This window comes from Cupressus sempervirens, chromosome 9, assembly GCF_028749045.1.
Source record: "Cupressus sempervirens isolate cs-2001-9-10 chromosome 9, ASM2874904v1, whole genome shotgun sequence".
NCBI classification, from domain to species: Eukaryota; Viridiplantae; Streptophyta; class Pinopsida; order Cupressales; family Cupressaceae; genus Cupressus; species Cupressus sempervirens.
Genome location: NC_143126.1, coordinates 352,031,025 through 352,054,599, shown reverse-complemented (window position 1 = coordinate 352,054,599; position 23,575 = coordinate 352,031,025). Strand labels below are relative to the sequence as shown.

At 38.5% G+C, this 23,575-nt stretch overlaps 1 protein-coding gene across 3 annotated transcripts in view; it reads left to right on the top strand.

Annotated features, from left to right (window-relative positions):
- Positions 1 to 3,156: 3,156 nt before the first annotated feature.
- Positions 3,157 to 23,575, top strand: part of LOC149538756 (uncharacterized) — a 288,434-nt gene continuing 268,015 nt past the window's right edge. For 2 of the 3 annotated variants that reach the window (XM_089800083.1, XM_089800081.1), the window contains exons 1-2: positions 3,163 to 3,604; positions 3,744 to 3,925. In XM_089800083.1, the coding sequence (XP_089656209.1) occupies positions 3,274 to 3,604; positions 3,744 to 3,925 (513 nt within the window). In that variant the 5' untranslated portion in view covers positions 3,163 to 3,273. Of the gene's footprint in view, positions 3,605 to 3,743; positions 3,926 to 23,575 lie in introns of all 3 variants that reach the window. The other variant, XM_089800082.1, reaches the window with a different exon arrangement.

Below are 23,575 nucleotides of genomic sequence, written 5' to 3'. Positions count from 1 at the left end.
TTTGGAATATAATGAAGTAATTCTTGGTTTACATTCTGTGTTAGTAGATTAGCAAAAGCCAACCAAGGGGGGCCACTTGGAAGGTGGATTATACTAGAGTAGTATAGATTTACTTTTAGCATTTCTAGTATTTCAAGTACAAGTTGTAAGTTTCTCCCTATAGCATCATACTTTGTGAGTGAACCCTGCAACATTTGCAAGAGCAGTTAAAGTGGATGGTATGAGTTAAAATATAAGTTAGCATTTAGTTGTATTTCTAGCATTCATTTTAGTAAAGAGTTAAGTGTGTTACTTTCCTGCAACACTAGTGTAGGTTCTTTGTAGGTGTGTGCCATTCTCCTTTGGTTACATTCACCTTTCTAGTCAAAACAAGTCTTTTATCCTATTAGTATATGAGCTCCATTCACATCGCCTTTGCTAACATGTTCAAGCATGGTTTGTCACAATGGGTCCGAGGGATGGGGAAAATGGCATGTTAATATGCCCTTCCTTTCTAGGATAGTGCTTAGCTCAAAGTGAAAAGATCCTTTATTAATGCTGGTAAGAACTTATTTTAGGGATTAAGGGTTAAGGAAATATGATCTCCCTATTTGGGGTGCCAAGCTTCCTTTGTCACCTTTGTTTATTCATCATGCTCAATCCCCTCTTAAAGTGGTGCAAGGAGAGGATAATTTTTTTGAGAGCTCAAAAGTGAAGCCTTCTTTACCAATCAAGTTCTAATCAATAGATTCAAAGGGTTACGACTAAGACTTTCTCAACTTCATCAATGGATTTTAAACACTTGGAGGCTCATTTTGAAGGATGACATTCACATTTATCCTGATGAAAAGGGTTGTTTTGTGGAGGTCTTCAAAAAGATTTAGGAGTGGAAAATAATTATCTATGATTATTAATGGGACTTTAAGGAGCACCTCCTAATGCTAAAACCTTCACACCCATCCTTTGAAACTTTATCTGTAATTTGATGTGGGTAAGACTCCTGAATTTGCCATTGCACTTTTGGCTCAAATATTATTCTGAGGCAATTGGAAACTCTTTGAGGAAATGCTTTTGTGTTGATGAGGGGTCCTCAAAGTATTTTTGCACAACTTATGCCCACATTTTGGTTGAAATAGACACCACTAAATATTTGTCTGCAAAGCTCTCCCTTCAAACTATAAAGATATTTCCTTTCCACTATGTTATGCGATATAAATGTATCAATATTCAAGAACATGCAATCAAATAATATCTTTAAAGTCATAAAGTTGTATGTGACATTGAAGGAAATCAAGTATGGGTAAACAAAAATAATGATATATTATAATTTAAGACCCCTACATGTGAGAAACAATTACAAATTAGAGAAGTGATAAATAAGATACAATAGATCAATTGCGATAGAGTCAAACTAACAAATATTTGCTAAATGCAATTTTGTAAGGAGCTAAGGGAACCAAAAGACAGTGTACACATGACTTAAAACAAACAAGCTAATGTTATGCATGCCAAGTACAATTCAATAACTTGTTAAAACTATATTACAATTGATTTAAAGATTTATCAAAGATATCAACAACATTATTGATGTGTCAATGTCAAATTGAACCCCACCCCCCTCCCCACCTCCACCTCCACCTCCACCCTCGCCTCCTCACCGCCACCACCACCCCCCCCCCCCCTCGACCCAGTAGTTGAGCACGCTAACTTCACTCTTTTCAAAATTCCTTCCATTTTTTTTTACAGTAGCTTACTTGACAAGTCCCTTGCTTATAACTAAGGTTTTAGAGCTATATCATCAAATATGATGCCACATCGACATGCTTTTTTCCAAGGTGTCCAAAATAGCCCAAAAAAAAGTGAGACTAATCATAGTGCATTAGAGACCCCCATACTTGTGCAGCTGATGTGACATCATACTATTGGTTGTTTTTTGAGAAAAGGGACACATTTCATTCAATAAAGGGTAGTCTCATTAGCAAGAACAAATTTAAAGTCACAACTATTGGTATAGTCTGTAAACATGTTGGATATTATATCAACAAGTGTAGGTATTAAGTTAACAACTCCTGTAACAACCATTGGAACATGCTTAGGTATTGGGTCCTCTCCCCTATATCACTCCCTCTCTTCTTCTATTTATTGAACTATATCTCCCACTCTCCCTTATCCCCGTCCCCCCCCTCTCTCTCTTTATCTCTTCTCTATCCATCTTTCCTTTCTATCCCCCTCTTCTCCTCTCCCTTTGTCCCCTCTTACCTCCTCTCTCCTCTCCTCTCCTCTCCTCCCTCTCGTATTCCCATCTCTCTATATCTTTCCCCTCTTCTCCTCTCCCTTTGTCCCTCTTACCTCCTCTCTCTTCTCCTCTTCTCCCTCTCTTATTCCTATCTTTCTATATCTATCCCCCTCTTCTCCTCTCCCTTTGTCCCCTTTTACCTCTCTCTTCTCCTCTCCTCCCTCTCTTATTCCCATCTCTCTATCTACCTCTAATATCCCCTCCCTCATTATCCTAATACTTCTATCTATTCCCTCCCCCGTCCCCCCCCACCGTCCCCACCATCCATGTTTCTCAATCACTTCAGCTCCCCATTTATGTATGTCTTTAGGGTCCGTTTGGTTGTTGGCATAGAAACTGAAAATTAGAATAAAAAAATGGAATGAGAATGGAAATTAGAAATGAGAATAGAAAAGGGCAATTCCAATCTTGTTTGATTCACTTGGAATTCGATTGAGAATATGTTAATCCATTGTTTGGTTGTACAAAAATGGAATAGGAATAAGGTTAAGTTTTGTATTTTAAAAAATATTTCTCTTAAATTTTTTGTTTTTGGTTCAATTTTTTCAATAGTACTAAAAATGTTAATTTATTTTTTTATTTCATTTTTTTAACAAATAGATATAATAAAAAAAAATGTTATTAAAAAAAGTGTTGAAAAATAGAAATAAAAAATCAAAAAAATTTATTAAAAAAAATTTATTAATTAAAAAAAAAAAAATCAGATTAGAAATAAGAATGGCCTATTCCAATTACAACTATTTTTTAGCATAGACATAAGTTCATTTTAAAGGCAAGAGTGAAATATGTCTTCCTATTCTCAATTCTGATTGAGCGTACCAAATAGCAACCAACTAGTAAATATAAAACATATTATAATTTTCTCTTCCTATTCCAACAACCGCACGGGCCAATGTCTCCATTTTCACCCCTCTTCCTCTCCCTCCATCCTATTTTCCTTTTCCGCTCTCCCCCTCTATAGCCCTTCGTTCCCATCAGCGAAGTGTCGTCGGTTGAAGATGGGTTCTTGCAGTTTCAGTCCATGGCATTGGAAGGGATTTGTCTTAGAAGGAAGAGGAAGACGCAAAGGAAGAGGAATAGGACTAAGCAGAGATTTCTCTAACTTTTCTCCTCGCCTTAGTAGCAAGGCATGTACCATTACCATCCACTCAAAGCCTGCTAAATTGCGAGTAGTGGTACATTGTGAGCACTCTCCAGCTAGAGCTACAACTGGAAATGCTGTCGGAGCAAGGGGCAATGAGAGAGTCTTAGTAGAGGAATGCCTCAAAAAGGTGTCTTTTGCTACGGGAGTGTCTCGCTCCAATGTAAACCTGCATTTAACGGTGTCGGGTTCGTTCTCCCTTCTCTCTTTTTAGCGAGTGCTATTACTTACATAAATAGAGGAGACTGGAAGTAACTGCATTGTTTTTTAAGTTCTCCATGGTGCAAAATTGAAACTATCTGAGGATGCTGTACTTTGTTGTTTCAGGAAAACAGTACCTTTATGGGATGGAAGGAGAATGGAGCTTTTCATGGTGCACTGACGGGCGGTTTTATGAAAAATACGAAGGACAAGAAATCACGTACGAATGGGGTTTTGATGGAGTACACAATCCTTGGTTTGCAGATTTTGGCGGTCGTGTAACTGCACTCGAGCTTGATGATTTAGAGGTTCTTTTCTTTTATATCACTGTTTTTCAACAATTCAACTGTCGACTCTAACGTAAAGCCGTGCGCAGTAGAATCTTTAAATAATTGGATAGGATGGAGTGCAACTCGATCATTTGAGGGTAATTGACACACTTCTCAGGAAAGTGGAAAGTCAGGGACCAATAGAAGTTGAAATATCTCGAAGATTACAATAAAATTGTAGTCTCCAAGGGACGGGCAATTAAAGCAATGCATAAACAACAGTAAAACATAAATCTTGTCTTCAGAGCTTCGAAACCAGCAGGACGAGGTGAAGGGCTATCTGGTTTACTATTCCATCTTTGTCTTCCCATATGGATGGATATACATCAGTAGTCAAGAGTTCCCATTTCAGTTGCCCGGGTTCGTCCCTTTGATCATCATTAACTTATATATCTACCTTCTGACAGTTAGTGGTGAAAATGTCATCTTAATCTGTCAGGTTTCTTCACTTGCTTGGTATTTAGTTATTTACAGATGCCAGGACTATCCTACTTGATTTAAATTCCAACTGGGTTAGTTAAGAATGCACGAAGCATTGAACACGTTCTTACTTATGTGCTATGGAAGGTGGTCTCTTGCATAATATAAGTCACCCTCAAGGAAAAATCATCATGAATCAAGAAAATCAGAAGTTCTTTGTGTCTGCTTTGGATTATTATCTTCGAATAGCAAAAGATGACTCTCCACATAAGGAAGTATGGGAAAATAAAGACTACATCTGCAACAGCCTGCCTGTTCCATTAATGCAAAAAGATTTAGAAACGGGCAAAACATCATACCCCAAGAAAGGAGTTTACACCACATTCCCCTCTTATCCGTGGTATGATGAAGAGTGCAAGGCAGAAAAAATAACAGTCAAAGAAAACGAATCAGATAAGAATAACAAAATAAATAATGAGAATTTAATAAAATCTGAAAAGGAAAGCTATGCCATTTCAAGAAGAGAAGAGCTAATTTCTTTGGGTAAACACAATCATAAGGGGTTTTGGAGAGAACTTCAACAAAGGAGAAAGCAAACAAAAACAATATCACAAATAATCAATGGCTTGTTTATGCAAAATTCCTGAATGAGTGGACACAAGACAAAGGTAGTCCTAGAATTAATACTTATATTGAACTCTTTTTGGTGGAAGATATTGAACATGATGAAATATCTAAAACTCTAATCACGCTTGAAATCTGATTTATATTTATATTTTTTCTTGTGTTTTGCTTCATCATAGTGTAATATTGCAGCATGCAAGTATATAGATTGAACTTGCAAGATAAACGGCATAGATTTTCAAAGAAACTGAGTTGATGAAATGAAGAGAAATAAAGTTAGCCAATGGGTATGGGTATTCTTGTGATATAAAAATGTATCGCTGTTTACAAACACCCGCTGTTGTTACAAATCCGAAAATATAGAATGCCACCCTGTGACACATAATAGATAACAATCTGAAGCTATGCAAGATCGATCAACAAATCTCTTTGAAAACCGATCAATGATGTACACCTGTGAATCCTGAGATGACATTACCAAGTGGGCTAATTTGGTTAGGTTCTTGTCCATATCACCAAACCATATAGGGTTTCTTTCCTAAGCTTTTACTTAACCTTTAAGCAAAGCTTCAAGCTCAGAGAGAAAAGACTCAAAAGAAAAATAATAATCCCTAGAATATCTTAACAATTCCCCTTTTTCTCCTTCCTTCAATAGCCTTTTCCCTATTTTGAGAGAAATATTTTATTTCATTTCCCTCCAGAATGTAACTTTATGTCATAACTTAAAGTTGACATTATAATAAGTCAGTTTATTAAGTAAGTGACTTTTAATAATATTTATTTTATTAAATAATTTCAGCCTCTTAATATTTAAGTTATTTGGACAACTTTAAAATAATCAATGTAATTATTTAATTACACCAACATTTATAGTCCTCCCTTCCTAGAGATTGCTTGCCTCAAGCAATCTATACTTGCATGCTGAGGCAAATACATGGATCCCATATCAATTTTTAGGAACACTACTCCATCAATCTGCTGTGCTTCTCTGATAATAACAACATTATACCCAGAGTTGTGAAGCAACTCATCACACTGAATTTGAATCATCTTTACATCTTCTATGCTATAATCCACAAAATCTGCCCTGTAACTGTTTGCATCATCAACCCATGTTTCATGACTATCTGCCCAAATTTGAATGCCAATATTAGGTGACCCCATAACATCGTCTTTTCTATAATTATGGGCTGCATTGTCTTGAGAATGAAGAGATATATAACTGCTATTATAATAATCAGCACAGTTGTTATGCATTTGCATCATGTCTCCAACATTTACAAGCACTTCTTTATTGAAAACTTCATACTCAACACTTGAAAACTCCACTAGATTAGTTATTTTATACGTAAGGGCTGCAAATGCACAAGAATTAAGAAGTAAACTACTGCTGTCCCAAATCCGAATTTTGATCTCCTGGTTGCTTTCTTTGGAATCATCAATCATCACCAAATGCTCTTGCAAATCTTCCCACAGACCAGGTTTTTGCTCCATGTTCCCCAAAAGTCCTTGAATGTCATGTTTTGATTTTCCTTCATTTGTACAAATTATGTCATCATTGGAATCAACTAATGCATTGTGATCACCAAAAGGATCCGTACTATCATTATCCATATTAATCTCACGCTAAACGTCAAAAGAAGCCATGTTTATCTCTATTATAGAATCCTCTTGTGAATTTTCTCTCAAAGATGATGAAGCTTCATGTGAGTCACTCCCCAATGCTTTCCTTTTGTCCTCATGAACATACCCACTTTGAATTTTCTTTCCTCTTATGCTGCTGTTTTGAACTTGTATATGAGTGTTCTTCTCTTTTTGGCTAAGTTACCGATTCAGATGTGGATTTCGAAGTGGATTCCAGAAGCGGATATAGGATGTGGGATTTTTTTTTGGGATGTGTATGCGGGAGGAAACGTGTATATATATATTTAAAAAAAAATATTATATATACTTTCAGATGTGATTGAATTGCTTGATAAAAAACAGCAAACAATATTTTCTTGCCTTCTGCGAAAGATGGAAGCCACTTGGCCATGTGGAAGATATTTGTTTAGAACTGCAATTCAATAGTTTGGTCTACAAGCATTAGCAATACCAGTCATAGGAGTTGTAGAATACCAGTGACTGGAGTAAACTCTAAGGCATGAGACATCTTTATTTCTATAATCAAAACTTTTCCAAATTATCAATGGACCCAGATTTCAACTTTTATTGCAAGTAGAATGTTTAGATTCTATGAAAACCCATCTGCTTTGCTTTGACAGGTTATTGATAAAGAACTTAGAACACTGGTTTCTAACTATCCTGCGGATGCTCCCGTATGCATCTGGAAGCCTTGCGGAAGCTGGACGGAAGCCAGCCGCAGGCTCGCCAGACGCATCCGGGAGCTTGCGGCTGGCTTCCGGCCAGCTTCCGTAGGGCTGCCAGACGTATCCGGAATCTGTTTGCATCGGATGCGGAAGCCTAGCCCATTCCAGACGAATTGGTATGCTACCCTTTTGGTATAAAAGTAGGTTGAAGTGGTCCATCTGAAACTGTTGCAACAACTCTACTGGTCTCTACTATTCTCACTTCTTGACCTTCTTGATCGTGAATGGTCCAATCCCACCCGACCCATGGTTGTAATCATATGGTCTTGTAATTGCTGCAACATTTGCTGCTGTTGTTGGACAAAAGTTGTCAAGAAATAATTAAGCTGATTACTCAATACCCTTGGCAAGCTTTCTACTTTCTTTCTACCCATTTTTCCCATAACTCATTTTTCTTTGCTCCTAGTGTAATACCTATGTGGATCCATCTCTCGAGGTTTCATAGAATCATATGCAATAATTTAATTTGACACGCAATTGAAAAATCTAACAAACAATTGAAAATGATGACATGTAACTGAAAAGGCTGACATGCAATAGAAAAACTGACATGTAACTTAAAAAGATGACATGCAATTTAAATCCATTATCCAGGATTGCTTAAAAATAATATGCAATGGTAACCTCTTCATAAACTACTTCTAAATTGACATGCAAGAGCAACCAACTCACATGCAACCATTTGACTTGATGTGCAACTAAAACTCTCACAGGCTGGTAGTCATTGTGTTCTGATACCACTGAAATCCCAAACTCTAATTACACTTCAAATATGATTTAGATTTAGATTTCTGCTCATGTTTTTCATCATAATGTAATATTGTCACATGCAAACATGCAGATTGAACATGCAAGTTAAATGATATAGATTTTCAAGGAAATCGATTTTGATGAAATACAAAGAAACGAATTTAGCCAATGGGTATTCTCATGATATAAAAATGTATTGTTGGTTACAAACACCTGCTGTTGTTGCAAATCCTATGAAGTTCTGTAAGATTGATCAATGAATCTCCATGAAAACTGATCAATGATGTGCAACTGTAAATCCTGAGATGAACTCACCAAGTGGACAGATTTAGGTTCTTGTCCAAATCATCAAACCGTTTGGATTTCTGTTTTAGGGTTTTACTGAATCTTCAAGCTCACAGAGAAACCACTCAAAGAAAAAAAAATAAAATCTTTAGAATACAGTCACAATTCCCTTTTTCCTCCTTTTATAATAGCCCTATTTCGAGAGAAGTACTTATTCCATTTCCCTCCAAAGCACAACTTTATGTCACAACTTAAAGTTGACTTTATAATAAAGTTAATTTATAAATTAAGTGACTTTTAGAAATACTTATTTTATTGAAGTCTCTTTTTATTAAATTAATTAAAATAAAGTCATCCGTTTAATATTTAAGATATTTGGATAACGTTAAAATAATCAATTGAATTAATTTATTTCATAAACATTTGGGATATTACACAAGGTACAAAGATCCCAGCAAGTAATAAAGTGAAAGATATTAATGGGCTGCAAACTGAATTCTTGAATTGGGGATTTGAACTACTTGCACCTCACATCCATTTTTTTTTCAATAATGCAAGTTAAAGTGGTTTCTTGATACAATGGACTACTAGCATGATTGTACCTCTCCAAAAAAGTGGTGATTTTAATAATCCTTCTAACTACAACATGATTATGGTCAATTTGCTTCTTGGTAAATTATTTAGGGGCATGATAGAGCGCAAAATTAGTAGTTGGATAGAAAATGAAGAATAGAGAGCAGACTAGGTTTAGTCCGAAACACTTTACCATTGATCATTGCATCACTCTTAGACACCTTATTGAGAAAGTTTGGGATCTTCAAGGTAGAGAGGCCTTTTGTTGTTTCATAGATTTCGAAAAGGCATTGACATCGTTCCTAGAGACAAGCTTTGGAAAAGAATGGAGGAAGACAAGATTCTAGATGAGCTTAGAGCAGGGTATATAGACTCTATGAGCACGTTAGAGCTAGAACCAGGGATAAAAGAAGGCGTGTTGGAATGTTTTGACAGTGATATTGGAGTAAATTAGGGCTATCCTCTCTTGTCCACCCTATTTGGATTGTATATTGATAAACTTGAAGAATCACTAAACAAAACCGTGGGGGAGGGTGTCCAACTTGTTAGGTATGTGGGGAAAGTTACTTAGTCATGCAAACGATCTCATTCTAATTGCATAAACAACCAAAGATTTGAGAGAAGACTTGAGAGCACTAGAGAGATTCTATCAGAAAGTTGGGATGTAGTTGAACACTAGCAAGAGTAAGATCTGATTTTCTCTTTAAAGAGGAAGAAACAACAAATTAATTTCCTCTTTGAAGGTAGTATGCTTGAGATTGTGGAGAGGTATAAATATTTGGGAATTGACTTTCACAACAAGCTCAATTGGGAGACTTGTAGAGCTAAATGGATGCAAGGGGGATGGAGAGCTTCTTTTTTGCTACAAAACAAATGTAGACAAGTAGACTATGGGATTGGAAAACCAAGAAGACTCTTTTTGGCCTTTTGGTCACTCTAATTGTACTATATGGCTGTGAGGTTTGGAGATGCAATCTTTCTAACTATAAATGAAAACAAATTATCACTACTAGCCAAAAAGTCAAATCGACAAATCTGTATGAGATTCTCTTGGCTGAAGTAGGTATGCACCCAATGGAAGATTGAATGGCTATCTGTTTGTTAAGTTATTTAAACAAAGTTGAAAATATGGATAAACATTGCTGACCCAAGTTAGTGGTCGATGAAAGATCATCGAAAGAAGACATGGATGATGTAGAACAAGGCATGGTTGAATAAATGGGACATGGACATATAAAAATGTCCCAACACCAACGAAGAGATAAAAAGACTTGTGTGGAAATATTGAAGCCTGCCATGTGGACAAAGAAAATGGGGAGGGGAAAAAACCCACTATATGAAAGAGCTTAATCACACTTGGAGTGACGAGGATACAGACTACATATGGGTGACAATCAAAGGTAATTCTAGATTGCTAGGGGCACAGTTGAGAACCAGATCTCATCATCTGTGGTGCAAGATAGGCAGATGGATAGTTCCCAAGGAGGTTTGGGAAGAAAGAACATGTATTTTCTTTAGTAAAGAGTGTGTTGAAACAAAAATGACACTTTATTTTCAAATGCGCTACCTACAAGGGTATTCGTGACTAGTATGAGACATGGATGAGTAAGAACAAGGCATGGTTGAGTAAATGGGACATTGACATGAAAATGTCCTAACATCAATGAAGAGATAAAAAGACTTGCGGGGCAAAATTCAAGGCTGCCATGTGGACTAAGAAAATGCGGTTGTAAAAAACCCACTATATCAAAGAGTTCAATCACACTTGGTCTAATGGGGATAAAGACTATGTACAGGTGACAATCAAAGGTAATGCTAGATTGCTAGTGGCACAGTTGAGAACCGGATCTCATCATTTATGGTGCAAGACAGGTAGATGGACAGTTCCCAAGAAGGTTTGGGAAGAAAAAACGTGTATTTTTTGTAGTAAAGGGTGTGTTGAAACAAAATGACACTTTATTTTCAAATGTGTTGCCTACAAGGGTATTCATGCATTATGAGACCAACTTGAAGGAGGGCTGTCTACATCAACTTTTTGAGGGAGTAAGACTACACAAAATCCACTATCTTCCTCATAAAGACTCATAGTAGGAGCGCTGACATCGAAAAGAACATGAAAAAGGACATATATAAAGTCTCTTCTGTTGTTGCTGTGCCTAACATTTGAAATGGGCATAACTGTCATAGTTATTATTTAAAAACTGCCTTGCCACTAAGGAAATTGTCATGTCACAAACGGAACTATCATTGTTATATGTGAGATTACTTTGACACATTTGAAAATGTCTTGGCAATAATGCAGCCACCTTTGTAAGTAGCTGTTTTGTCAGCGACAAAATAGTCCTTTAATTTAGCTTTTGTTTCAAATAGACTTGTGGCTGCTTGGTGAAATTAACTATTTTCATATTCATTATGGATCAAAGTAGGCAAATTAAATCCAAAATTAAAGAGGTGCTTAACTTCCATGGCCACTTTCTCAGCCTAAAGTTGTATTTGTAACATGACTTAAAAAATGAAACAAGTGTATGAGCTAGAATCAAAATTACTAGATATCTTCTATTGTGCAAATACAACTTCATTCTATCTTTCCACAACTAAGATGAAATCTTGAAGTGACATAGTGCCAAATTTGAGTCCAGATAGCTGAGAATTGTCCTCCTGTAAGTAACATAGGTCAAGTTAACTTGCTGGGCTTAGCAAGTTTGAACATGTCTATTTCCAAATAGATGAAACACACTCTTTATTTTTGGTCTTGTTTTAAATGTGTTTGTAGGTGAAGAAAGATGTGTAGGATAATTGTTTGATAATGATAGTATTTAGGGCAATAAAATAACAAAAAAAATGACAATTGTTTACCGTATAGGGTAAACAGATACTTATCGCATTAATAGATTAGAATGTAAGACAAAGGAGATACTTTATTCATATAAGCACATATGCAATTCCAATTACAATGTTGATGACCCATAAATCCATTTAGACGATGTACATATACTTCTTGAAGGGTTGACTCAACCGTCATACAACCTTTCAGATAGCAACTTAACCCGTCAGCTACAATATAATTTTTACCGACAACATCATTCCCCCCAAAAAGTAAATTCGTCTCCAGACGACAAAATAGAGACAACTTATACATGAAAACTTAAAATATGCCTTAACCACTAATTACATCAAGATTCAAACAACTAAGAAGAGGGATGTGTCCCTGGTGTGGTAGACGTCCCCTGTGCTCTAAGCTCGTTCAGTTGTGCTTGTAGCTCACGCACTTGCTTGGTCCGTATCTCCAAATCTGCTTCAGCCTGCATTTGAATCTCCAAGGCTGATTGCATCATCTTGGCAATCTCTCCAAGCTCTGCCTCCTTTTCTATTGACTCCTGCTGTAGCTGACTCTTCTCTCGCCTAGCCTCATCTAGTTGAGACATAAATGCTATCCTCTTTGACTCCCAAGCTGTTCTTTCTGACTCCTGAGCTACTCTCTTTGCAATAAGGTCCACCTTCACTATTGTTAACCTGGTAGCTAACTCCTCATGAGCCCTCTCTGCCACTACCTAGTTTGCCTGGCTCCTCAGAAGAGCATAATAAGCATCACGATATATTTGGACTACCTCACGAGTCAGAGTCTATGTGACTCTCCACAATTGGCTCTCTGGTGGTGGCCCAATCTTGGTGCATCTCTGAAGTCTCTACTCTAGGCCACCCTCGTTCCTCAAAGTAGACTGAAAAGACAATTGAGCAACCTACTCCTGTACCCCTAAATCTAAAGCATGTTTCTGTGCAGAGATCACCACTTGGCGAGCCTAAGTCACCACGTTAGCCAAAAATGTCTCAACATCCTCTCCCATCGATGTCTCCAGCCCCACGGTAGGCTGCTGGGTACCCATAGTGATCTTCACTGCTTTTATCATCCGCTTCACAGTGCTATCCATCGAGGAGTGTGGTATCTCATTGATTTCCATCAGGCAACTGTTCTCCACTTGTGTCTGTGTGCCAGTAGAGTCTCCTTTCGGGGCTACTTCTCGCGCAGGTGAAAGAATGCCTGATGCCCAGGGTGTTGGTGTGCGGTTAAACCTCCTACTTAAGTATGTGCTCAATTTATGAGATTCGCTTGCGCTGCTCGACTCCTCGGCTATTTGCGTTGTTAACAACGCTCCGTCTACTGTGTCCACTGCGTCCGAGCCCACTACATCTAAGTGAACACCGGGTGTCCTCAAACCCTCATCCGTTTCTGCTTGTATAAGTACCTTCATCACTTCCTCTTGTTCTCTCCTTCACTCCCTCTTATGTCTCTACCTCATCATCGAGTATAACTATGGTTGTATGTGTCTTAGCCCCTATCTCTAGTAGAACTGTGATTGTAGTTGACAAAGCCTCTTGATCGAATGAAGGTTCGGCAACCCCTAAAGGTGCTAATGTTGGTCAAACTAATGGCCGAGGTGTTGGCCATGCTACTACTCTGGCTACTACGATGACCCGAGTCATAACTACAGGCTGCCTAAACTGCCCAAATCCAGGAATGTGAACGCTTGCAGGGACTAAGTGAGAGTGAGATATAGTTGCGAGGGAACTCAGAAATAATAGTGGTGGCACTGTGATGACCTCGACCTCCTCATCCTCCTCATCCTCCACTTCCTTTGAGTTGTTAGTGTCTTCGAAGGATGTGTCCTATCTCCCACTATTAGTGTTCTCGTGCTCTGAGCTTTCTACCTCCTGTTGCATCCTCTTTTGTCCGATGGCCTTCTACCCTCTTGGAGTATCAAGGTGCTTCCATTGCATGATTAGAGGCTCCCCTTGTTTCGATCAAACTTGGATTGATCTCCAGTTTATCAGTAGGTATCATCCATGCTGTGGCGTCGAGAAATAGGCCGATGGCATAGTGTGGCATATAGAATGTTTATGGTGTAGTGTCATGAACTCATGCATGCGCTTAGCCAATAAAGATGCCCAATCATATACTCTACCAATCATGATGTCGTTCATCATGCTCACCTGTGGGAATGAAATATTTGATGCCCTACTCGATCTAGTGAGTCTACTTTTTATTAGGTCCATCAGACAATGCTAGTGTCGTTCCTGTATATCGGATTTCTTCAATCATCTTCCCTTCAAAGTATCCATTAAGGCTTCATTTTCTACCTGAGGCCGTTTTCCACATACCATTTCTACTAGCTGTGCCTTCACTTCTCGACTTAATTTCTTTGGCTTGTTGTTGATTTTTCTCCCTCCCTATCTATGACTTGGTATGCGAAATACCCTTGTAAAATAGCTGCTCCAAAAGATATCACTAGGTTCTGTCCTAGATACAAAAATGAACTTGTTTGAGAAAATTGGTCATAGGTTTCTAGTATGGTGCGGAGAAAACCCTCAAAGTCGCGAATATAAAACACTGGTATCCACATCGCCCATTCCACTTGCGCCCTCCGTATGCTTTCCTTTGCAAAATGGTCTTTCAAGGTCTCCTGTCAGCACTTCCTACACTCTAGTCCATTCAAGCCCTCGAATGTGACATTCTGAGGTGTAAGTTGCGTAGTTGCAACTACCTGTGCCCTTGCCTTCTTTTTGCCTCTACTTCTTGCAATACGCACTGCCGATGGTAAAGCCTGTATGTTCTTGTTCATTGCATTGCTTGCTGAATCTTCTTCTAATTTCTTTTTCCACACTCTCTTCCCAGCTGAATGCATAACTGTCACCTCTTTTGTCTTTTTGTGTGAAGGGACAGAAAATGGTTAGGTTAGTTGCTTCCACAACTTTACCGTGCAACTTGTTGCGAGAGGTTCTTCTACCGTTCGTACGACTCCTGAGAGATAGCCTCATTGAAGTTTACTGTATGGTGTCTGCGTCCTCTCCCTTCATTGCTCATGTACGGTTAGGATAGGTGTTCTCATTTTCCTTCCAGAGTTTTGGTGTTATCTCCTTCTACTCACGTTTCTAGTGATGTCTTCTACTTTGCTAGGTATGGTTGTACCACCTTTGGGAATTGGCTTTTATGTGCTGTAGGTCCGTATGGTGTGCACTCTATTTTAGCCTAACACTTATTACCTTAGCTGTACGATATGGTATTTTATAACGCTTATTACACTTTTGACCTCTTGACTGCACAGTGGGTAGTCTGCCTTTTAACTTCGAAATCCCTACTAAGTTCGTATACTGTACAGTATAGTTTTGAAATCCTGTGAAGTTCGTAGGGTACATCTATCACCTCCTTGTGGCCGTATGGTCTTGACTCTCCTCTGTATCTTCCATACGGTCTGAACTCTCCTCCATATCTTCGTACTTATGATCATACAATCTTTTTATAACTGGATTTGTACGGTGACAAGGTTCTACACAGTTGCTATGCTTGTATTAGCCGTACGGTATGCCCCTTTGCTCTTTATTTCTTTCTGAGTTGTATGGTCGTATGATGGATTTCATTTGATGCTAGCCGTATGGTAACTCTATAACTTGTCCCGGATGGCCGTACGACTATTTGCCAAAGACGTACGACTTGCTCTACTTATTTTACATTTGTACGACTCTATTCTACTTTGCTTATAGGTCTGTATAGTGTCTGGTAGGGTGCTCACTTTAATCTGGAAACTTTAATGTGGGCTTTCTTTCCTCTTACTTTGTTTTTGGTATACATTTTCTCTTATTATTATTATTACATATATACAAATGTTACTATTATCTACTATTTGTCATTATTATATTTTATATTGCTTTTGAGTTGTTTGTTGGGGTCTCATTCTCTCTCGGAAACTTATTCCTTTCATGATATATTTTTAATTTCGACCCATTACTACATCCGTCACCTCCTTTCCGTCCAATGTCCATAACTTTATTGCTTCGTTATCCCCCACTTCATGGATTTTATATGGCCCAACCATTTTCACGTTGAATTTGCCCGGTTTGATCTCGTTGCGCCCATTATATTTTAAAACTAATTGACTTGGCTGGAACTTGTTTAGTTTCAAGTGTTTGTCATGCCATACCTTGCGTTTGCACTGTGAAACTTTAGTAGCCCATTGTGCTTGTAACTGCCATTCGTCAAGTTTGTTTAGGTTGTGCAATATTTCCCTGAGACTTTACATATCTCCAACTTGTTTTTGATTGCTATTCGCAAACTTGGTACCAAGAACTCTATTGGTACTACGGCTTCCTGACCATACATCAGCTGGAACGAAGTATGTCTTGTGGTGACTTTGTACAAGGTACGGTATGCCCATAATGCCGATCGCAACGTTTCCTCCCAATCCTTGCCTTCAATTGCACAAGATTTGTATGTTACTACAACCAAGATTTTGTTTGTGGCTTTCGCTTGTCCGTTTGCTCTAGGATGGTATGGGCTCAATAGAGAATGATATATTTTGAATTTTGTGGTCAGTAGTTGGATGACGTGGTTGACAAAATGTCCCCCACGGTCGCTTGTCAACTGTAGTGGGATTTCGTACCTTGTGATGATCTACTTGTAGATGAATCTCTTCGTGCTTACTACAGAGTTGTCTGGTAGGGCCCGTGCCTCTACCAACTTGGTAAGGTACTTCGTTGAATGTACTTGCATCTCCGTGTTTTACTCACCTTGAGGGGTCTGACAAAGTCCAACCCCCAACGTTCAAATAATTCCTGCACGTGTGAAGGGTTCAGAGGCAAGAAATCCCTCTTTAGTGGTTTCTCGACCCTCTGACATGTATTGCATGCAAGATCCACTCCTTGGCATCGTTGTGCACAGTTGGCCACCATAATCCTACCAGAAGTATCTTCCGTGCAGTTGTATTTGGCCCCATATGTCCTCCTGCGGGTCCTTCGTGTGCTTCCTTCAATACCTTCGAGATTTCTTCCTCTAGAATGCATTGTCATAGAATCTGGTCGGGTCCCATCTTATACAACAATCCGTTAATCAATTGGAACATTCGACTTCTGAGCACCAGTTTCCGCCTTTCACTTCTCAACATTTCCTTCAGAAATTGCCCTGTTGAAAGATCTTCCTCAATCCTTGCATTCTAGGATGGTAGTATGACAATCTGGAATAGTTGTGCATTGTGAAAATCGTTGTTGACTCCTTCTGGTGGTTTTCCCGATTTGATCCTTGATAAACGATCCATGCTTACATGGCTTTTCCCAGGCCGTACCACAATTTTAAATGCAACTCCTGCAACAATAGTAGCTATTTGCTTATCCATCCTTTGATGATCGGTTTGTTCACAAGATATAGCAGTGCTTGATGATCTACATAAAATACGAATGGAGTCGCCAATAGATAATGTCTAAACTTTTGCATGGCATACACCATTCCGAGAGCCTCTCACTCTGTTATACTATAATTCTTATTTGCTTTAGACAATAGTCTGCTTGTAAAGTACATTGGGTGGTCCAATCTGCGATCACCTGTTTGTGCCAACGTTGCTCCAATTGCATAGTTCGATGCATTGACATGTACATGGAACTCTTTGTCCCAGTTCGGATAAGCCAAAATAGGTGTTGTGGCTAAGCGTGTTTTCTATCCTTGAAAGGCTTCTATTTGATTGGTTTTCCATTTGTAGGTTCTCCTTTGCATGTTAGTTTATCGAGCAGGTAAGATATTGTTGCAAAGTTCTTAACGAACCTTCAATAGTATCCAATGTCCCAGGAATGATTTTACCTCCGTCACATCTGCCGAAGGTGGCATTTCTAAGATTACCCGAACTTTGTCATGATCTGTCCTTAATCTTGCTTTGCACACGATGTGTCCCAATAGTTTCCCTTGCGGTACCCATGAATCTGCACTTCTTTGGGTTTAGTGCCAATCTTGCTCGTCTACATCTTTCCATGCATTCTCTGAGTGTGGTCAAATGCTTGTCCTCCGTACTAAAAATTGACCAATCGCCAAAAATACTTTGAAGTTTTCGACTGACATCTTCTCGAAGATGTGCAAGATAATTCTTTGAAGCATTGCATAGGCTGAACGACATTCTGTTGTAGGCATATACCCCATCTTCTACTATAAAAGTTGTTTTGAGCGTATCTTCTTCTATGATGGATATCTGGCTAAGTTACCGATTCGGATGCGGATTCTGAAGCGGATTCCGGAAGCGGATACGGGATGCGGGGATTTTTTTTTTTTTTTAGATGCGGATGCGGGAGGAAACGTATATATATATATATATATATATATATATATATATATATATATATATATATATATAATATTATAATATTAACATATGCAATGAAATGCAAGAAATATACAAAAACAAATCATTTGATAAAGCATAATATGACTATGAATCTATGATACTTAACAGTTAATTGAACCCTTAAACAAAATTCAAGATATTTCAAAATTCATATGATAGTCATATATCAATATCAATACGTGCTTGTCCAACATTAGCGTTTAGTCTTGACTCTTAAACAATAAGTTCAAATAGGTCATGTTCAAGATTCCAAGAAAATAAAATTTAAAAACATGGTAAATGATTGAAGTCTGAAGATTCAATCAATTAGAGTCTGGCTTTGAATCATAGGGATTTGCAAGAAAATCCACATTCTCATTGTCATCTCCAACTGCTGAAAGATCATTTGAACCAAGCATGGTTCCACTTATGCTAGATGCACCACGTGCCACACTAACATCATCACCGTCTCCAACTGTAACAAGATCATGAAGTGTTGCATCCAAATCTGCACACTCAGGGGCTACATCCCAAAGCTTTGTTGCCCCTTCCTTGTAATGATCATTCTTACGTGACAAAAGACGCAAGTTGGTGTGGACAAAGACCAAGTCCTCAGCTTTCTTGGAGCCTAACCGGTTGCGCTTCACCGAATGGATAAAGGAGCATGTACTCCAATTCCTTTCAGCAGCAGAAGAACTAGCAACCTATATAGTTGTCACAAAACATACAAATGAAAAGCAAATTAATTTTATAGAATGTGTGAAACACTAAATTCTACAATGCAAGTGTAAACATAAAATTTTAAAACAAATTTACAAAACAAAATAAAAAACTTACTTGTGATAGGACTTCGATTGCAAGAGGTTGAAGATGCTTGAAAGGTTGACCATACATGTACCACCATGTGATAGCTCCCATTCTATTTTGGTCCTTTAGTGCAAATGGAGAATGCTTTAACCCCGAAGCAAACAACCCAAATTCTTCCCTCACTTTTTCATGCATTTCTTCCAGTGGGAAGAGTCTTGAAAGGGCTTTGTGGCACCCCTCAGCAACCTCCTCATCCGCAAATGGTGCAACTCTACCCGGCATACCAGCTATCTCCTCACTATAGTACCTAGGAGATAAGGCATATGCAAGGAGGTGCAATGGGGTAGTCATCTTATTCCAGCGATGGTTGATAATTGCTTGCACTTGTTTGCATAAGGCTTCACATTGTGTGGGGTTACTCTCATGTGCTTGTATAGAATGTTTTACCTTCTCAACCATGGTGTCCATGCCATCATACACATCCCCTAAGCAAGGTGTATCTGTATCAGCAAAACGGAGCATAGTCATGATGGGCTCGGTGAAATCCAATACATATGCCACACGAGCCCACCAACTCTCATTCAAGATCAAATTCCTGATCCTTTGTGCTCTTTTTGAATTTGAGATCTTCCATACACCCCATTGATGACCGATGACCATTTGACTTAATGCATCTTTTACCTTGAGGAGTCGTCTCATAACGATTGTATGAGATGCAAAACGGGTCTCAGCAACCTAAGCAAGTTAACAATATGTCAATTGACAATATAATTATAAATTTTAATTTTTAACTAAATTACAAAACCATGAAACTTAGTAATTTAAAAAAATTAATTTACCTTCAGCAACTCCAATTTGGAGTATGTTCTAAAAATGGATTGTGACATATGGTGGTTGGTCACAAACATCTGTATGTCCTCCCCCTCTTCATATATTTTCTTCACCCAATCTACTTCAGTGCCAATCCTCTGCATGATCAAGTTAAGGGAGTGAACAGTGCATGGAGTCCAAAAAATATGGTCATACCGACTCTCAACTAAAGCACCCGCACCCCTGCAATTTTTGGCATTGTCAGTGACCACCTGTACCACATTCTCACTACCCACCATCTCAATGGTCTCAATGAGAATTCTAGAAATGAATTCCGAATCCTTCACTTGCCCTTCACAATCAATGGCCTTTAAAAACATTGCCCCTTTGGGGGAAATTGCAATCACATTAATCAGTGGCCGGTTTCTTGTATCCTTCCAACCATCTGACACAATAGTTAGACCCGAAGTTTTCCAAGATTTTTTGATTGGTTGAAGGTCTCTCTCTATATGTGCCCTCTCTTGTTGCAATAAAGTTGTACACACCTTTTCATAGCCCGGGCTTGTGTAGTCAACTGGTGATTCTTTGATTGCTGCCACCATTTCCTTCCAATATGGTGATCTCACCAAGTTGAAAGAAAGCCCATTCGCATAGAGGCAACGTGCAATAGCTTCATCAGCGCGGTCTCTTGCCCCCATTTTAAATGCGGTGTCCAATGGGCCTCTTTTACGGGTTGAAATTTCCACTTCTTCCTCATCCTCTTCTGGCACAGGTACCTGCAAGAATGGGTGTTGGGAGGATGCCATTGGTTCAGTGGGTGTCTTTGGCTTGCTCTTTGAGGAAGGACCTTGATAGTAGCTTTTTTTTGATCTATTGATCAATGCATCAGCAGCTTCTTGTTCTCTTACAAATGAAAGTATTTCCGCGCTAGTCATCCCAGTACCATTTTTGCCTTTGCACATTCCAAATCCTTTGCCAGCAAGGCCCATAAAATGAAGCTTCACTCGACAATATGAGCTATTGAAAGGTTTTCCTTTGTTACTTTGACAATAATTGCACTTCCAATAGTATGAGCCACCTCCTGAAACCTGTGATATCCGTGTTGTATGTCTCCACAAAGGAGAACCTACATCAATTTTGAAATTATCAGTCCCTTCCCCTCCTTGGCCCCCCACTGGACTTTGACTAGCACTACCACCGGTATCCATTCTTGCCTAGTTTTTTGCAACCTATTTTATAAGAAAATAAATAAATTTTAATTAGTTCCTAACAACGATGAACATCAATGATCATGCATACAAGTGGAAAGAAGTGAGAAAAACTACTAAAATAGATACCCAAAGTTGCTTCTACATATCTTTCAAAAAAAAAAAATTGAAAAAAAACTTTAAAAAAATCTTCAAGAACTTAAAAAAAATCATCAAAAACTCAAAAAAACTCATCTAAATACTCAAGAAAAGGATTGATCACTTACCTTGAATGGTTTAAACTTCTTTGAGAAAGCTATCTCTCCCTCTTTGATCGATCCTCTTCGAAAATGCTGAACTTAGCTTCACAATGAAGGAGTGGCTGTAGGTGCAAACAAAACTCTAAAATGACTCTTGTGAATGCTTCTATGTTGTCTTCTAGGGTCGTTTTAGGGTTTTATTGTGAAAAAATGCTTTAAAAAATGCTTTTAGTCACATGTTGTTTCATAGTTTTAAGTTAAAATATACTTTATTTTATTAGTTTTCCGCTTAACTCCCGCGGATGCGTCCGGATGCTCCCGGATTCCCTGCGGATGCTGCCGGGAAGCCACCCGCAGGCATCCGGATGCGGGTGGCTTTCGGGCAGCACCCGCAGCGCATCCGGAGGCTTCCCGCATCCGTCCGTATCGGATGCGGAAGCCAGGGGGCAGGGCCATGAATCGGTATCCAAGATATCTGGTTGTATCTAGAAAATCCATCCATGAATGAATAGATTTCATGCCCCACAACTTCTTCCAAAATACTGTCGGTGAACAGTATCAGGAATGGGTCCTTAATCGTTACTGTATTCAAGCATCGAAAGTCCACACATTTATCTGAGTGGTGCCTTTCTTTAGAGATATCACAATCAGTGATACCCACTCACTCGTTTGTGCCCTAAAAATAATGCCTGTTTCAAGCATCTGGTTGATCTCATTAGTGACTTGTGTGGCATAGTTTTTTTTCATCTGGTACAATTGCTTCCGTACGAGTATTGCTTCTTCTATCATTGGGCTGCAGTGGACGCATAATTTTGGCGGTACCCCTTTCAGGTCCTTATACATCCATGCAAAAACATCCTTACATTCCATAAATATTTTAAATCCTACTGCTTTCAGAATTGGATTCTAGTCATCTCCTAGGAATATAATTTTTCGGGTTAGCATCGTCCCCCAAGCTCATCGTTCTCACTGTGGGTTCATATTTAATAGGCTTTTTCTCACTAAATGTTGTTAGGATATGGTGACTCAGCTTTACCATGATTTATTGCTTTATTTGTGCTTTCTTGGAAAATTTTTAAATGAAGCCAGATTCTTCCACAAGAAAAGACTTGGAGTAGAAAAATAGAAAACTACTATTTTTTGGTGATTTATTCTCTTATGCTTTGTTTTTATGCAAGGGTTGTGCATAAGGAAGTTTCTAAAATAATTTGTAGAGGCATTGAATGTAGACGCTATAGAAACTGTTTCCTCTTGTATGAAAACTCTATAAGTACAAAGCATTGTTGTAGAGAATTAAGAGAGAGATGAGAAGTTATTTGCACAGTGTTATATTGCTGAATTTTCTCTAGAATGGAGCAAGATGTAAATCTCCATGTGAAGGCTGAAAATGTATTGTAACTTGTTGCTAAATAATACATTAGCTTGATGGTTTGGAGGGTGGGGTTTTTTACGTGGAAAGGCTTTCCCCATGTATATTTGTGTTCTCTATTCTATCTCATTCTTCTAGTTTTATGATTGTAGAATAATAATTTGTATGTCGTAATGCTGCTGAAATTAATTTAGATTGATAAATTGCAATCACTTTCCCTGAAGGTTTTAATTGTGGGAAATCAACTATTTCTTTTTTCGCTTTTATGGCATAGTAGTATGTACTTGTATTTGCTTATTAGAAGCTATTCAAGGAACTATTCTATAGAGGATGTGCACACTGATCTTAGATGACTTTTTGTGGTGCTCTTGTTTCCCTTCAAATGTATGTGCCTGTGTTTCGAAAGTTTATCTGCGCCTCTCCTTCCTTCACTTCTCTATATTCCTTCAGAAACTCATTTTCCTCTCCTTTATTTTCTTCCTCTACCCCTAACATGTGACAGCTTGGAAAGAGCTCATAGTCCTCCATTTGCCAATGGAGTAGGTCATTGACCGAATCCAAGTCATCATCATTGGACCCTCCTTCCAGTCTCAGAATCCCTTCTTCGTTGGGTTCCATTTGTTTCTTCCCTTCGTTGTCTCCTTCGCCTTCGGAATTTGATGATGTTGCTTCTTCTCCTAGCATCTTTGTATACAGGTCAATTATAAATCTACGACCTCCTTCCATTGACAAAGTGTTCCTTTTCCAATCGTGTTTTACTTTCGCCTGTACTAACCAACCGCATTTGAGGATGGCGTCATATCCTTGTCTTTTCAACGGCATGACCATGAAGTCTAGTAAGAATGGTTGTGTCCCTATCATTACAAGTTGTGCCATCAGGGTCCCTAGGGATTTGATCCCATGTTGATCAGCAGTGAGCAGTTGGAATGTAGGTGGCCATAACATAGGTTGCCCCAACTTCTTCCATGTTTCTTCTGGCAGTACATTCACCCTTGACCCTCCATCTAAAATGGTGTCCGTAAGGATGGTTCTGAGAATACC